Source organism: Ambystoma mexicanum, chromosome 9 (genome assembly GCF_040938575.1).
Source record: "Ambystoma mexicanum isolate Mex_15411 chromosome 9, UKY_AmexF1_1, whole genome shotgun sequence".
NCBI lineage: Eukaryota > Metazoa > Chordata > Amphibia > Caudata > Ambystomatidae > Ambystoma > Ambystoma mexicanum.
The window spans coordinates 889,881,146-889,899,414 of record NC_090931.1 but is presented as its reverse complement, the minus strand read 5'-3'; the positions used below and the strand labels follow the sequence as shown (position 1 = coordinate 889,899,414).

Sequence of the window (18,269 nt, the reverse complement as noted above, 5' to 3'; positions counted from 1 at the left end):
GTTCCCTGGCGCACATGAGCACGGGGCCACAGGGATGGTAGATTACTATCCAGCTAAAAGTATGGGGCTCATAGGCCAGTACCACCCAGGAATTGAGGGGCAGGCATCCGGGTATGGGCACCCAAGCACAGTGCAATTTAGTGGGGAACCCCAGGAGAGTAGGCCCACTAAGGGCATCCTGAAAACCTCTGCCCAGTTAGGTCAGTGGGGGGGATACCCATCAAATCCAAGGAGGGATCTGAAGTGTCCTCTGAGCGTCACAGGACACAGGAGACCAGGTCCCCACATTCTGCTAGCCATTCCCAGGCTCGCAGAATCCGGGAAAACCTGGAAGATCAGACGGGCACCTCTGGGAGCAGCGCTTCTGAGTCGGAGGATGAATGGACCAGGGTTACCCGAACCAAAAAGGCCAATAAGGCAAAAAGGGCCTTGCTTAAGGACCCATTGAAACAAATAAAAGGCAATAAGGAGTGTCATCACGCCTTATCATAAGAACGCCAAGTATTCTGTTTGGGAACACTTGGAGCTCTATGAGCAAATGATGGAGACTTTCCATTTGAAGGACAGCCAAAGCTGTATTCAATATGTAAAGTGGACCTTCTCACCAGAATACTCCAGTTTCTTTGCGGGGCTGGAGGATCAAAACCATTCAAGGTGGTCCACATACAGGGTGGCCATCTTGAAACATTTTTCTGTGCACAGAAATCCTCAAGAGGCTCGCAAGGCAGCCTACAATTTGCAATGCGGGAGGATCAGGCCCCACAAGAATTTGTGCAGGAGTTAAAGCGTGTTTTTGCACAGACTACAAAAAGGGTGCACACAGACGGCAAAGAGTTTGTTAATACTTTTTCCATGCCTTGCCCAAATACATCATGACCCAGCTAGTGAGAGATTTTCACGAGAAGAGGTCACTAGACTGGGTCATTGAACAGGCTACCCGGATCTATGAGGTGCAGAAGCCCATAGAAAATAAAAATAATGCGCAGAAAAACCCCAAAACCAACAGCACCCCTGCTGCTGCCAAGGTGGCAGAGGTAAAGGTTATCCCCGTTTTAGATTTGGAGATGGGGGGGCCTAAAAACCTGCCTGCACCAAATAACTAACACAAGAAGGCCCTCGGGCCAGTCACAGACAGAGTCGAGGAGGTAGTCCCACAAATGGGGTCCCTCGCTCCCCTGATTATGTAAGTCCACGCTACAAGGGAAACCGACCCATCCTGGGTTATGTGTGGACTCCTCCAGCCCAAGGGGGGGATCCAGTCAAGCACCTGACCCAGGGAACTTCCCTCCTAACATCCCCCAGGAGGGCAGAAATTCACCAAATCCTGGGCAGAACTTTTTCCCCAGGTATCCACCCAACTTCCAGCCCCAAAATCATCCATCCTTCTTTCCCCAATTCCCTGAGCCCAGAAAACCTAATCCGGGAGAGGGGAGGCCAAGGGTGGAGGGGTACCCAAATCTTCCCAATCCGGGGTATTACCAGAGAAGGGATAGCTACCCTTCCCGGGATCAGCCCAGGGGAGAAAATAGAGCCCCGTATCAGCCTGAGCGGGTTTCACAACTTGAGCGCCAGGTCCAAAATATGGCACGAGATCTGGGTCACATACTGAGGGCTCAACAGAACCCTCAGATGAGCATGCCACCGCAGAATGCCCCAAACTCTGGACCTGGTGCTCCAGAACAATGACGGGGCAGCACCCAGATAACCCACCGGTTCCCAGGGAGGAGGCACAAGAGGGAAGGGGGGTGTAAATGTCATGATGCCCGCTCCCGAGGAGCCGGTTCAAGCCCTGCGTCCCCGAAAGCGGACATCCAGTCCCCAAGGAAGGACCCAGCAACCCCATATAGGGGCCCTTTGGACAGTGTCCTGGCGCCTATGGCGCCAGGCTCATTATGGAAGTGCTTGGGTGCACTTTCCTGATGCAGACCATGCTGCAGGATCCCGGCCTCCTTGAGGCCTGAAAGGAACTACTTTACCTGTGGGACCAATTTACCATCCGGGCGTGGTCGGGGAAGGATAAATACCTGATTGGAGGAAGGATACATACCTGGAACTTCTTCCAAGGCTATTTAAACCCCACCCGAACAGCCACACGTGCTTCGCGTTGTTCTGCATCTAGCAGCTGGACGCTCACCGTGTCTGCTCCTGCATCCTGACTTCTGCCACGCCTGCCAGCATCCTGGATCACCTGCAAAGGAAGAGAAGAAGAGAACAGAAGAAGGAAAAGTCCTTACCTGCTAAATCCGCATCCCGGAGACATCTCGCCGACAATCCTGAAAAGGAAGACTTTTATTTAAAAGCTCATCGCGTCGATCGCTGCAGCGCCGCATTCCACTCACCTTTACAGGGCGCCTCCATGTTCAGCAGCGATCATCCGGATTCGCAGTCCCGCCCCAGCGCCTAGGGAGAAAAAGACCAGAACAAAAGGTGAGAGAGAGAAGGGAATAAGGAAAGCTAAATCTCCATGTTAAGACTTACCTGTTGATTCATTCCCTCTTCATTTCGGGATCCGCGCCGCATCCTGGCATTTCCGGACCCCGGCCCCTAAGGGGAAAAAGAGACATCAGCGTTAATGAGCGAATGAAAAGACATTACCAAAAAACGCTCATTAAAGACTTATCTGATTTCTACAAGGATTTCACCTCTCATCTCGGGTCGGTGCCTGTTCCCCGGCATTCCGTACCCCGGCCTCTATGGGGAAAAAGACACTAGCATTAGTACATTAATGCATGGACACAAGGGGAACCTCTTATCAAAAAACTTACCTGGAAGCCAAGCAAGTTTGGTTCTCACCAATCCGAAAATCCAGTGAAGTAACTGGATACCAACGCGCCCCTGCATGAGAAGCAGGATGGAGAGCTCGTCCTTCCAGACCCTAAGGTGAGACGCTACGAGGAATCACAGAAGGGTTTCGAGGAGGGTGAGAGGGGAAGTGGGAGGCTGATTGCATTACCCCGCAGACAGTTAATCCCCTATTTTCGCCTACAGAAGGATACTTCTGCGAGCCAGACAAGTCAGATTTGGGAGCCCGGTCCAGTCCGTCTTCCGAACCCTGCGCATCACCTTAGAAGAGGTCACAGCAGCGCGAACCAGGCCAGCGCCTCCGTGGGAGTCAGGTGAGCGGAGGAAGCTTCCTTCCCAACTTGTAAACAGCCCCTGGAAAACCAGGAACCGGAAACAAAATCTCCTGCCCCTGAAAGCCTGCCTCCCAAGGAGCAGAGGGGGGGTAGGAGAAACAAAGGACCGAAACAGACCCACTTTGTGGAGGAGGTACAGGTCTTCCAATTTGAGGGAAGAGGGATCCTCAGAAGATCCTGGGAAAAGGATATTCTCCTTCAGAGATGGGGGAACTCCTTCCAAAGAAAAATGGGTCCCAAGGGATGCCAATTCAGACTGGGGAGATGTGGAGACTGAGCTACCGCCTCCCATCATCTCATCCCAGAACCCACAATACCGAAATCCCCTGGTTCAAACCCATCCTGGTGACTGCCTCCAAAAAGGGGGGGCGGCCCAGAACCGGAACCAGGGGAACCCACAATGGCTCTGATCTCCAGTTGCCAACTTTTTCTTTCAGATTCCCAAGACTCTCCACAGAATTCTGCCCAAATCTCTTCTCTCGCCATGTCCAAAACCAGAAAGTTAGCCCACCAGTTGTCCAAAAATGTGCATTATCTGTGCCCCCTTGAGGAGAAGGAGGGAAGATATTATGCCCCGGTACAAGTACAGGGGCAGGGTACAATTTTGGCGCTGGTGGACACTGGATCTCAAGCTACCCTTCTGTCCAGAAGGGCCTTTGATGAACTGAATGCAGGAAGGGGGGAGTATTACCGTATTCCTCTCACCTCTCTTCCTGGACAACTGCAGAACTTTGACGGGAAGGAAATTCCTGTTGAGGGGACTGCAGATTTGGACATCAAAATTGGGCGACACAAGGTGAAACACCCGGTCATAGTAGTGACTCCAGAGGGCACCCCTTGTTTACTAGGGAATGACCTCCTGAGAAGGTTGTCACCCCTAATAGATTGCGCAAACAAGGTCCTCTGGACCCAGACTAGCCGACCAATAAAATTAAAAGAGAGTGTTTGTTTAAACGGCACCTGCCACATGGTTGAACAAAAATCTGACCAAGTAGAATTTCACTTCCAGAACAACCAAATTCCAGACGTGACAGTAATAGCAGTAGGACAATAGACTGGTGATGGGGGGTCCTCTCTATTTCTGAAAATCAACCTTCCTTTCAGTTTAAGGTGGTATTCCACACTGGAAGGAAACACTCTGAAATTCTTTACCAATCCACAATCAGACACTCCCACTCCTATAGTCCAGAAAGAGGTGAAATCAGCTCAGAGCCTGACTGATATTCAGCAAATTGGAGAGCAGTTGTTCATCCCTGTTCAGTTAAATGAGGGGAAGGACTCTGTTCTCGCCCAAGTGTGTGTGAACAATGGTAAGAGCTTCATCAGCGAAGCCATGTTTCCTCAACTCCCAAAAGATCCAGCCATTCCCACATTCAAACTGATAGACAAATGGGAAATGGACCTGGAAGCACCCAATTCAAAACATCTCCTGCCAAGCAGGTGTATGCTCAAAATCTCCATTGGCAACAAGAGCATAGTCCATAATTGTTGGGTCGTGCGAGACGTCACTGCCGCCTTTTACTTAGGCAGTGGCATTCTCAAACGCTTCGCCATTAGTTTGGACCTAATAAACTTCAAAGCTTGGTCCCGATTAGCGGATGATCCCATGGGCTTTCATGATCAAGAAAAAGCATTTAGGTCAGCTCAATTGCTACCTTATGCAGTTGAAATTCAGATTAAAGAGGAAGTCACCATCCCAGAAAGGACCCGACAATTCTCCCTGGAAGTGAAAGTTAAAAGAGGACAAAAATTGAAAAACCCTGATGCTTATATTCATCTAAATGCTTCTCTCCAACAGCAAGGGTTGGGGGTAAACCCAACTCCATTAGTCAACATAGAACATGACACCATTCCAATAGAGGTGGATAACAGCGACTTAAAGAGTATTACTCTAGCCGCAGGCACCATTATTGGAATGGCGGTTGATGACCGACATTTTTCCATTGATCTAGGAAATGAAATGTTAGGACCAATCCCCAAGGACTGTTTTGACAGTGACAGTGATGACAATACAACACCAGACAGGATTTTCACCCGCCATGGGGGGGGGGGGAACTTCCTGGTGTACACTTCTTGCCCTTATGGTAAGGAAGATGTGACTTGTGACTTCAGGAGGGATGAGGTGATTTTCCAGGTCCATGAGGGCTGCCTTTCCCACCTGAAGCCTCCAGTCCAAATCAGCACTCTGACCAGGGACTTCTCCAGCCAGCTGGAGGAGGCCGCTGAGATAGCCAAACCAGAAGTCTTTCCAGGCTTCAGGCAGATGGTGGAAGAGAGGATCAACCTAGCTGATGCCTGCGTGACTCTGGAACAGAAGCAAAAGTTGAAACAAGTTTTCTTGGATTTCCAAGATCTCTTTGCGGTAGACTCATACGACTGTGGTCGCACCGACATCCACACAACAACAATTCCCACGGACCCTGGAATGACTCCAGTGTTTGTGAAGCAATATCGTTTGCCTCTCGCATCCATGGAGTCCCTTACTGAAATAATTAAGAACCTTGAGTCCTGGGGAATAATACGTCCAGTACACAGCACTTTCAATAATCCGGTGCTGGGAATATTGAAGCCAAACGGCCAGTGGAGAGACTGCGCCGACCTTAGGGAGCTCAACAAACAGGCCCATACTTCCCGATGGCCTCTGCCCTACATTGACCAAGGGCTGGCCCAGATCCAGGGGTCACAGGTATTCACTGCAATAGACCTGACCAATGGATACTGGACCGTGCCTGTCAGTAGGGAGGACCAATACAAACTGGCTTTTACCTTTGGGGGCCAGCAGTACACATGGACCCGGACTCCCTTCGGATACCTCAACTCCGGCAATGAATTCAACATTTTCCTACATAAGGCCATGCCCGACCTGGGTGCGAGGGGTAACCTGGCTTATGTAGATGATGTCCTCATCAAAAGTTCATCTGTGGAGGAACACATAGCGGAGATCCGTTATGTTCTGACACAGTCGAGGGCCGCCGGAGCAAAACTTTCCTTTCAGAAAGCACAGTGGTGTAGAACCCGTGTTAATTTCTTGGGGCATGAGATTACTCCTCAGGGTCTCTGTCCCCAAGAAAAGAAAGTGGAAGCACTCCAGAAACTGAAGGATCCCACAACTCTTCGGGAACTAAGGAGCCTCCTTGGACTGACTAATTACAGCAGAAAGTTCATTGAGGGCTACGCAGAGATCACTAGACCCCTGATTCATCTCCTGAAAGGGGGGGTGGGTCAAGTGGGAATGGGGTCCAGAACAATCCGAGGCAGTAAGACAACTCAAAAGAAGCCTCGCACATGCGCCTTGCCTAGCTTACCCTGTCAGAAACAAGGAGTTCTTGCTGGAGACAGGGTTCTCTAATACGTGCTTGACAGCAGTATTATACCAAAAGCATGACAAGGTCAATTAAGTAATCTGCTATGCGAGTAAAACTTTATCCTCTGTGGAGGAAAAATTCAACGATTGTGAGAAGGCACTCCTGGCAACGGTGTGGGCATTGAAGAATTACCGCCCGTTTATCCAGAGGGAACACATCATAGTGGAGACTCCACACCAGCCTCTGCAATATCTCCAGAGTGACAGAATCCAGGCCGGAAATGTGAGTAATTCCCAAATTACCTCCTGGATTCCGTCAATGCAAGGCTTTCCTGTGGAGGTCAGATATGGCCAAAACAAGAAGAGTCCCCTCGCGCAAGGTCTGGCTGACTTGCACGATTGTGCCAGAGAAAACTGTCTCGAGGACGAAAGTCTAAAAATCAAGGACAACATGGAGGCATACCTTAATTCCCCACACAAATTCTTTGAAGAAGACAAGTGTGAGGGAATGCCCACTGTCCATGTGGATGGATGCTCTTACCATGTTGACAACAACGGGGAGAAAGAACTGGTGGCCGGCGTAGGGAATGCATGGGTGAAGGAGTTGCCAGAACCCTCCGCTGGATACAAAATTGGTCCCCGAAGTAGTCAGGTGGCAGAATTGATGGCTGTGCATCAGGCCATCCTCACTGCTGTCCAGCATCAACTCCACGAACTGGTCATAATCACAGATTCGGATTATTTACGGAACGGGTTCGTGGAGCACCTGGTCAACTGGAAAACCAGAGGCATGTTATGTGCTAATAACAAACCCCTGAAACATGGGAAGCTAATGCAAAATATTGATGATCTGGTCACATCGAATGGGATGACCATCTACTGGAAAAAGACCAAGGGTCATTCCAAAGTAGAGGGACCAGACAAAACTGGAAATGACTTAGCTGATCAGCTGGCCAAAACCGGGGCCATCCAAGGAGATCTAATAGAAATAAGAGTCCCTGTTGGGGGAAATCCAGGTCACTGCTATCACTAGGTCCCGGACAAATGCTCACAATGATCTTTCAACTGCACAATGGAGTAAGGAGACCCCTGATGCTGATTTAATTACAGCTCAGAAGGGGGATCCAATTATTGGTAAGTTTTACCAACACCTTGAGGACCCTGAGAACTTCCCCCTGACGGATACCGATTACATTGGGAGAGAGGACCTAAGAGTGTTGATGAAATGTCCAAAGATGTTCCGAATTCAAGACGGTTTGTTGGTAAGGAAATCCCAAGCTGGCCATGATCAGTGGGTTGTTCCTACCTCATTCCAAAGCCTGATGTTAAGTCACGCCCATGATGCGGCCACCGCCGGTCATAGGGGGTTTCACACAACACTGGAAATCTTAAGAGAGGTTGCATACTGGCCACACATGGGGCAGGACCTCGACCAATACTTGAAGGGGTGTCTTATGTGTGCACAATTTCAGCCATCATCCCTCACGCACCGTGCACCTCCCCAAAAGAGGGGGATGACACTGCCAAGGTCAGATTTGCAAATCGACTTTGTAGGCCCTGTAATTCGCTCGGCTAGAGAAAACAAGTACATGTTGACCGTTACATGCTTGTTTACCAAGTGGGTGGAATGTCTCCTGGCCCCAAACTGCAAGGCAGAAACAGCAGCTGCCCTGATGATTAACCACATCTTTTCCCATTTTGGTCTACCTCAAAGGATTGAGTCAGACAGGGGTAGCCACTTCACCAGTGAAGTAATGACAAAGATGTGGGAGATACTAGGGGTCAAAAGGAAGCTACATATTGCTTACAGGCCAGCTTCTTCTGGTGCAGTGGAGAGATACAACCGAACCATTGTGAGCATATTAAAAAAGTTTGTGTCGGATTCTGGGCCAAGTTGGGATATCCGATTACCTCTGGTCCTAATGGCCATCAGATCTACCCCTTCATCTGCAACTAAAATGTCACCATTTGAGATGATGACTGGACGCAAGATGGTGCTTCCTCAGCATTTGCTCTACAGGACCCAGGAGCAGACACTGATAAATGCCTCCACAACTCATGAGTATGTGGAAAATTTAAGGAAACACCTCCAACATGCTTTTGCCTATGCTTAGCGGAATCTAGAAAGATCAGCTGATAGCATGAAAACCCACTACGACCTGAAGACCACCAGGAAGGAATATACTGTGGGGGACCGGGTCTATCTATACAATTTCCAAAGGAACCAGGACAAACAGCGAAAATGTTTGCCTACATGGAAGGGACCGTTTGTAATTATAGACAAGATCTCCCCTGTAGAGTATAAGATCCGCATCCCCAAAGGTAGTCTGGCGGAAGGGGAAGACAAGTGGGTACATATAAATCAGCTAAAGTGTTGCCATCCCAGGCACACTCTGCAACAACTGGAGGAATCCACTGGAATCCCAGAGGGGGCCGCTCCAGAGTAATTCAGTTCCAACCCTAAAATATTCCACATATAGCACATACAATTCTGTGATATATATATATATATATTCTTGTCTCCTAATTTAAAAAAGAAAATGTATATGTTCATATCTTCTGATTCATAAAATGTATTTGTTCGCCACACCATTAATAGTGGTGGAAAAATGTCTAGGAATGTGTATTGCCGCTTTGCTTTATCATCCTAGGAGAGATGAAACCATGGAGACTGACCAAGGAGGACGACCGGGGACCGGGAGCAGAGACCCGAGGGGCCCGGGGTACCGCCCAATATTCCCATCAGGACCGGCGAGAAGAACCGATCGATCCAACTGGGTGGAGGAAAAGATGCTGAACTGTGCCATCTACAGAATTGGAAGAAGATAATGTGGACATACCAGCGCAAGGGCTCAAAACCTCCTTTGCACCCGACTTCCCCTCGACTTGAATCAAAGCGCAGTCGGGCGGGGGGGATTTGTCAAGGGTTTTGACCCATGTTGAACCAATAGACTGGGTAGATGTGGGGATGAGCTGTCGCCGCCCATTATTCTATCCCAGAACAAACTAAATCAATAGACTGGGTTGATGTCGGGATGAGCTGTCGCCGCCCATTATTCTATCCCAGAACAAACTAAATCAATAGACTGGGTGGATGTGGAGATGAGCTTTCGCCGCCCACATTCATGCCAGAATCCAGGGGAACTGCACAGTTGGCACAAGACCACTCTAAAGATTCAACCTTCTTGTGGTGGGGTTCCACATAACCACTCTAATGTCAGGATGCCTATCAGGACAATAGCAAAAATCTCCTGTCAAATTCAAGACAACTCAAAAATGGATGCAGTACCGACAAATTCCCCAAGGCAGCACTAGCGGTCTAAACTCGGACAGGAGAACTGGCTGGCAAAGGGACCTGAGTCAACAGGGACTTCAAAGCATGTTGGTTAATTGAAAATCTTAGCCACCTGCTGTTCCCAGAGGCCAAGAGGCTGGGAAACCTTAATACCTCAGAGATTCCCACACCAGGAAGCAGGATATCACATGACCCTGTTGATTGATTGAGGAGAGACTTCCAGGCAGCCTGCTGAAGCCCACACAAAAGGTTCTTTCAGTTGAATGGGGTATGTTAATTTTGAGTGTTTCCTGTCAACAGCCCTCTGCCAGCAAGGAGAGACATGTGATCACTGACCCACACAGACTTCTGGAGGCGGACCCAAACACTTTGGGGAGTTGAATTGCAACAAATATATATTTAATAGAAACAGTGATAACTTATTGTAACCAAATGACAGGAATGTACAACTTTGAGAGTCTTAGTATGGAAAATGCCCTCACGATTTGAGTCCAAACTCCGATTTGTACCATGTTCTGGGGCAAAACCCCGCTAATTATGATTATTGTAGACACTGTATTTAAGCTAGAGATATGGAAAGTTACTGGGATATATGTGGAAGGGAAATGTACCTTTGTATAATTTTTGATGAAAAATCAATGTTGCAAAACCCATTAAAATCGAAAATAAGTTGCCATTTTTGAATGCAAGCTCCTAGAAACGCCAGAGTCAGGACAGGGACTATCTTTAGTAATATATGATGTGTGTATGTGATGTCAAACAACTGTGTACCTGGGAAATATGTTTTCGGATCAGGAATAGATTTGTGTGCACATTGACCAGGGGAGTGTCATTTCTGCAGGTCATAAAAATGACATCACTCTGACACACTATCCCTTCCCAAATCAGGGACTAAAGAATCTATTGACCTATCAAATCAAGAGAGGGGCAGGCTTAGTGATGCTAGCCTCTCCACCCACTTTTTAAAACACATAAAAAGAGACTGCTGGGACAGGTAGAGGGATTCATTTTCCATTTCTGCAGAGCATTTTGACGGCCGACATCCCATCCAGACAGAGACCAGAACCTGGCACCCATAGACTACAGAACTTTGAACCTAGAAGGCCCACTGCAAGCAAAAGTATTCTCAGCAGGCCTTCAGAATCCAGCAAACCTAACCAAACTATTCAACAGCCGGGCGAGCTGTTTGAATTCTTTGCCAAGAACAATTGCCAGAGACCAGACCAGAGATCCAGAGAACCACAGGCCGCTGTATCCAGAGAGCTGACCCAGACCGCTGTGAGCAGAACCAGAGATCCGGATCGCTGCGAGCAGAACCGGTGCCTGATTGACCCGCCGAGCAGAGAACCGCCACAGTACGTGTTGACCAGATCCGTGACGAGGCCCATTCATTTCAAAAATATAGTGCGAGTACTCATTGTGCCAAAACCAATCTCTTAGTTTAAAATAATCTAATCCAAACTATTTTTAGCCTATTAGAACTGCCTCCTAGAATCGTGTCATTCTGTCATCTTTTAAACTGAAAACTGTCATCTGTCATTTTGAGTTTTACTTTAAATCCGAAAATCTACCTTTATTAAATCGTCCGTATCTCTTGAACTGTTTGGGCTAGGAACGAAATTTCATTTCATTTTAAAGCTGTGATTCTAGGCTTTCCAACAAACCTAGAACCGACTTCCTACTCCCTATACTTTTCCTGCAATCGCGATTTACGCACTCGCGAAATTTACCGCGATTTGCGATTTGGCTCAATTTCTCCACTTGCCAAAATAGCAGCTCCATTCTTTTCTTTGTTAAAATCCGTTTGCAACCTGGTAATAACTCATAGAGCATTGCTAAAGTGAGCCTGAACCAATACCAACAAGCATCTCTCACTCACCCTGAATCTTTAGAGGGAATTAAAATCAGTTGGCACATTTTCCCATCCATTGCCATCACATTTAAAAGCATTTTGGGCCTGTGTTTCAAACTTCTACCTGTTTCTTCTAAGCTTGCTGGGGGGGGGAACTGAATTTTGTATTGTATTTGATTGCTTTCCTGAGAACTGTGTGCGCCTCTTTTCATCTCCTTCCATTTCTTACATTGCATGGGGGGGGGAATTGCCAGAGAAAAAGTGATTATCTTATCTTTTGCTAAAATCATATCAAGTATTTCTGTACTGCATTTTATTCCTCATTGCTTTTCCCTTGAAACCATAAAAGTACTTTTGCTACCTTATCCATCCTATACTAACTCCTCATTGATTGTAAAGAACTGCTACTGTAGGATTACCTATTGCTGATTACTGCTCATATTCACAAGTGTACTATCCATTATCAATTTATTTATAGAAGTGTGATATATATATATATATATATATATATATATATTGTTTAATTTTCCAAATAAACCTTTTAAATTTGCAAAACAAATCTACTTCTTGGCTCAGTGGGGTCAGGGGGATTCTCAGAGAGGGGTGTTATACAAGGGTTCATCATCCAGATTATAACTTGCCATAAAAATATATAAATAAGGGTTTCCATCAGCATCCCAGACTAGGCATTGACTTAGCGGTAGTGTTGAATTGAATCCGCTTACAATTAAGACAAGGAATTTCAAACCCAGACATATTTCGGATAAAGAGGTAGCAGGTCAAATGAAGAGCTTGCACAGGGACATTGGAGACATGAGAACTTGCCGGCTTTAATAAGAGTAAAATGCTGCAATAAACGAAGACAGCAATACAAGAATGATCTGATCTCGCTTGAAGTCATTCTAGCACAAAATGATGCAAAGGCTATGCTGAGACTGCGGTCTCTGACTGATACAAAAAGACTGTGGAAGGTTTTAAATGAAACTGGAACTAACAAACTCTTCAGATTAATCCAGTATCTGAAGATAAATGGATTGGGCACTTTGGAAGGCTGTTTGCCAATTCAGAATGGGTAAAACCATTAAATCTAGATAAGAGCGAGTGGGATATTTTCTATACAAAAGAGGAATAAGTTGATTTAATCAGGAAAGGCAGCCAAACACTGGCTCCCAGTCCTGATGGAATAACAAATGAGATGCTGAAATCTTCCCCGTATCACTGAGTAGAATTTGCATTCATATTGTTTACTCAAGTGGTTAGAACAAAAACAGCCTCTCCTCCTTGGAAATCAGCGGTTGTGGTTGGAACCGAAAAACTACTGGCCATTTGGCTCTTTTAGATGTGTTGGGGAAACTGTTTACTTTAATACTATTGACATGGTTACGGTCATGGGTAATGAATACCGGGCATTACAATCATTGTCAGACTGGATTCGTGAAAGGAGTTGGTTGCAACCTAAACCTGTTCTTGATCAATTTATTAAAAATCAGAGCAATGAGAGAAGAGAAAAAGATCTACCTCGCATTTATTGATCTAGAACAGGCTTTCAATGGTATAAGCCAAGACCTTTTGTGGGATAAGTTACTAACTTGGAACTGCCCGAAAGGCTATGGAGGCGCTTTACTAAGACACGTCTATCCAGGTAAGACTTAATCAATCGGGCCTTCTGATTAAGCAGATCAGTACACACAGACGTCTAAAGCAGGGCTGCCCACTGGCTCCTCCATTATTCAATGTGTTTATTTCGGACCTAGCGATGGTTTTAATTCATCTGCAGCCTTTCCACCGAGAATAGCAGGTAATCCACTGGGTTGGTTACTCTATGCGAATTACCTTGTTATTATTGATCAGACCCAGATTGGGCTGCAGCATAAATTAACAACTTTACAGAATTACGTGGATAGAAACAGTTTAAGAATAAATGCAATTAAATGGGAATTGTTAATCCTGCAGCCACTGAGAGGAAGAAAAGAAAAAAAAACAACCAGGGGGTGGGCGTTGGGTAAAATGATAATACAACCGGTTGAATTAACAAAATACTTGTGTTTAAGTGTCAATTCTGAACTTAAAGGATGTGCCCCAAACCATGAAATTAAAACTTCAAGCAAACAACTTGGCAGCCCAGGGTAAAATGATCCATAGTAAATATGGTAAATTCTCACAGGCCCGTAAGTGAAATGTTATCATCAGAAAGTGGTACCCATCTTATGCTATGCTGCAGAGCATCTGTGTGTCCCATGGGAGGTTTGGGGGACTTTAGAAGGTATCTTCTGGCAAAAAATCTACATCTCCCAAATGGTGTACCCTTGTCCGTTATTAGATACAAGCTGGGCCTTTTATCTATATACGCAAGGGTAGTATGGAATACGTTGGCCTTACTTCGGAAAATAATTAGTGATGATAGCCCAGCGCAATTTGGAATTTTAAAGGGAGGTTTGGCCCATGAAGGGGTTATGAGGTCATGGATATCTCAAAGTAGAAACATTCTCGCAGATATGGGGACATCACAAATGCAACTAAAAAGTAACGCACATTCGGTTAAAAGAGGAGATGGTTTGTGCAGATTATGTAAGGACTGCCCCGAATCTTTGAAACATTTAGCTTTGATGTGCCCTAAGTTGAGAGACTGGGGAACAGCATGTCCGGGTGATTTTATAAGAGGGAAACCATTAAAAATTCCCACCATTCATCAGCATTTGCTATGTGGAGAAACTGATTTTAGGCGGATGGTTGCCTTGATTAACTACGTGGATGACATTTTCAATAAAGAAAAAACTGTTGGTGGAATGGATAATGAGTGAAACCAAGTCTAGATGATGGTAGAGGAGGACATTTTAAAACTTTTACTTAATGCGAAGATGGAGGTTGAGGTGGATGAGCAAATATGATATTCTTCCTTTCTCCGATTGTTATTGATTGTCATGGATGGATCATGTTGGTAAAAGTTTGTAATAAACTAAATGCCAAATAAAAAAAAGAACATGCATGCCCAGTCAATAAGTTCAAATCCCACTTGTTGAAACCTCTAGCAGAACCAACATTTTGAGTAGCTACAAGGAGCACACCACCTTTTTTGATGGTTGCCTTGATTAACTACGTGGATGACATTTTCAATAAAGAAAAAACTGTTGGTGGAATGGATAATGAGTGAAACCAAGTCTAGATGATGGTAGAGGAGGACATTTTAAAACTTTTACTTAATGCGAAGATGGAGGTTGAGGTGGATGAGCAAATATGATATTCTTCCTTTCTCCGATTGTTATTGATTGTTATGGATTGTCATGGATGGATCATGTTGGTAAAAGTTTGTAATAAACTAAATGCCAAATAAAAAAAAGAACATGCATGCCCAGTCAATAAGTTCAAATCCCACTTGTTGAAACCTCTAGCAGAACCAACATTTTGAGTAGCTACAAGGAGCACACCACCTTTTTTGAAACTCACTATTGGGGAACCTTCAAGAAGAACCCAAAAACCAAATATTCCCATCCCTGTTACCTGTATGCTTGCTATTGTCTCCAGGAACCATCCTTAGACCATGGCAGCAGAGTAGGTTACAACACAGCGCTATATACTCCTCTCTCATCATTCCAATTAATAAAAATGAGAGCTCACTTTTCTAAAATGCACATCGCCTGCCAAGCCACTGCCCATCCACTTTCACTCCCCATAAAATCTCAGAATGTCTTCCTCACATAGCACCCTAGAGAGACCCCATTTACCAAAGCCATTCTTTTCAGCAGACAAATCTTAGCAGCAGCGTCAGACTTACCTTACTGAGACAGCATTTGCCAATGGCTTGAAGTAACTCATTGGTTTTCTCGGGTTCATGTCCGGCTACTACACGGGCTGGCTTCACGGACAACTGCTCTCCCAGCACTAGCGTAACAACATCCACTGCCTTCTGAAGGAAATTGATTTTTGCTTCCTTATCCTGCCACACATTGAGAGAGAGGATTTTGGTTAAGGATCAAAAATATAAAAAAAATGACTTTCATGAGGATTCGGGTACTTTTAGTTTGTAGCACTCCCTCCTTCACAACAAGTTGAAAAGCCTGTTCCTACAGCCGGCAGGGCAGGCCACTCATAAAAAACAAAAGAAAAACAAAATGAAAATGCAGCTACAGAATATAGAATCCTCGGAAGGCAAGCCCCTCACTGTGCACCAAGGTGACCTTCCTCTTCATCATCAGCCCTGCACACAACTGCCATTTACTGCTTTTACAAGCAGTAGCCTAGTGTAATGATACTGCTATATGAACAAAGGGATGGCTGTATGGAGTTGTGAAGGAGGAAGAGCTTAAGAGTACCTGGTTAAGCATGAGGGCAATTTAGAATTCCTCTTGCTTCCAGATGCTCTCCCACTTTCTCATCTTGGTGGAGCACTGTTCACAGAAAGAATTTAGTGAGTTGGGGTTGACATCAGAGGTCACGTGGCTTCAAACAAACAGTACCCCCCTGGCCAAAACAGGCATCATGTCTGGGGAAAACATACAAATAATAGAGCTTACAAAACACACTGAAGTAGCTCACGCGGCTGATCTTGGTAACAGGCACATACCAAGTGTAGGATAAAAGTAAAAATTTAATAAATACAAATACAAATTTTGAACACATGGCAAAATCCGCCTGGCAATGATTACCTCAGCTGCTTGATTCGAAGTGGGCAGACTCCCATGATTAACAAAAGGATTTCTTCTTTCCAAATAAAACTTTAAAGCTCTGGCCACATCCAAATTATGCAGACCCTCGTCTGCTGCCAAATTATGCATCCTATGGTGAAAAAACATAATGTGCATTTCCTGCCTTAAATGTAAATCAGATGGGACTTTACAAAGGAAGGGTGGAACTATCCTTAGAACTACCTTATCAGCAAGGTTCCTTACATGAGAGACTGCAACTTGCTAATCCTCTTGGCAGACATAACCAAGCACCCATAAAAGTAGTTCTCCAGGAGAGGTCACGTTCGCATTGATCCACACACTCAAATCCCTTCTAAGGAATATAGAACCAAATACCGTTGCAAGGAGCAAGAGGATTGCAAACTGGAGGGATAAGGCACTTGATGGCTCCATTACACAAGGAGAATGTATTCTCAAGCCAGTTGAAGTATGCTGTAATAATAGAGATGGATTTTTACATAATTCTGTCTTGATTTGGTACATACTATTTAATGACTTTTCTACAAAGAAAAGCAAAGGAGTAAGAAGACCAAAAATACAAGGAAATACAGAAAAATACTGATGTTCCACAGCCTTGCATCACATAACTATCTTCATCCCCTTCATCTCAACAGAAAAATATGTGTCATCTGAGTGGGAATTGATCTAAGAAGTGAAGGCAAAGCAAAGTGGGTGGCCAGTAGAAGAGTAAGAACTAGGTGAATAAAGAGAAGGGAAAGAAAAGGGGTTACTGACCTATAGAGATCTCCTAGAAAAGCAAATTAGGCATACAATTCTAGAAACTTGCTCCAAATCGTTTTTAACAAATGTTTATGTCACTGCAGATGAACCAGAACATGAAAGAAATTAATGTCCATGAACACAGTCAAAAAGTTAACGTTCTTTCATAACCAAATCACAGAAGCAAATACATTTGCTTTTGTGGCGTTACCTAGTTGAATCATTACTGGCCGTACACAATTCGAACATTGGGCTCTGAAATCCCCAAGTGAGCATAAACTTCATCCACGGATACCAAGCTCTCAAGCTGAGCAATTGTAGTGAGGGGCAGAGGATCAACACTTTCTCTTGCAACATAAGGTCATTCCTCCTGGGAAGATCCAGGAAAACACTGACTGACAACAGTAGTAGATTGGAGAAACAAAACTGGGGAGGACAGCTCAGAGCAATCAGAATTAATGAGTAATTCATGCTGTGCCTGAATTTCTGAAGATCTTTGTGAACAAGAACACAGACTGACACTCTTAGCAAATAAGTCTTCCCGAAGTAAAGCCCACTGTAGAAAAATGCTCTCAACTACATTGTACCTGAACTACCAGTCAAGCAGGAGTGACAAAGAGGTTGCAGTCGGTCACCTTATCTATCACTCACTGAACAAGAGCAGAAATGATTTTGTTCACAACGACTCTGGACTAAAACAGTACTGGCAGCTGGCACCAGCAGCACGTGCCCTTCCTTCTGGTTTAATAAAGACATTGCAGAGCTGTTGCCTGTCTGGTCCCCCTGGCGCAAGAACAGGAAGAAAATGTTTCAAGACAAAAAATATGACCTTTAGTTTGAAAACTGTTCCTTTTCTCAACTTCCAACTACAGACATGCATATGTATAGTGCTGAAATGTACTCCCCATCCCAACTCTGCAGCATCAGTCATTGAAGCCTGAGAGAACCAACTCTGAAATGGGACTCCCAGTAGTAGGCCTACTCCCGAGGACACCAAAGAAGATGTTGCAATGGCTGTAGGGAAATGTCTACTAGCTTCTGCAGAGACATCTCCAATATGGTCACATGGTCATTACAGTTGAAACTATACTGTGCCTCCCACATTCCGAACCTTGCAGACACCACATAAACGCAAGAGGCCATGGGGCCTAAAGCTTCTCAAAACAGACGGCTCGAATCATTTTTTTTTCCCCATTAAAAAATTCAAAATCACCCTTGGTTAGCAACAATTCTCTGTGAGCAGGGGGAATCTAGACAAGTGATAAGAACCATCTGGAGG

The 18,269-nt window shown here is 45.4% G+C and overlaps 1 protein-coding gene across 4 annotated transcripts in view; it reads right to left on the bottom strand.

The window, feature by feature from the left end:
* TRAF3IP1 (TRAF3 interacting protein 1) overlaps window positions 1-18,269 on the bottom strand; it is a 1,297,461-nt gene that overhangs the window by 931,005 nt on the left and 348,187 nt on the right. For all 4 annotated transcript variants that reach the window (XM_069616014.1, XM_069616012.1, XM_069616015.1 and 1 more), the window contains exon 3: window positions 15,361-15,522. In XM_069616014.1, coding sequence (XP_069472115.1) covers window positions 15,361-15,522 — 162 coding nt within the window. The remainder of the gene's footprint in view (window positions 1-15,360; window positions 15,523-18,269) is intronic.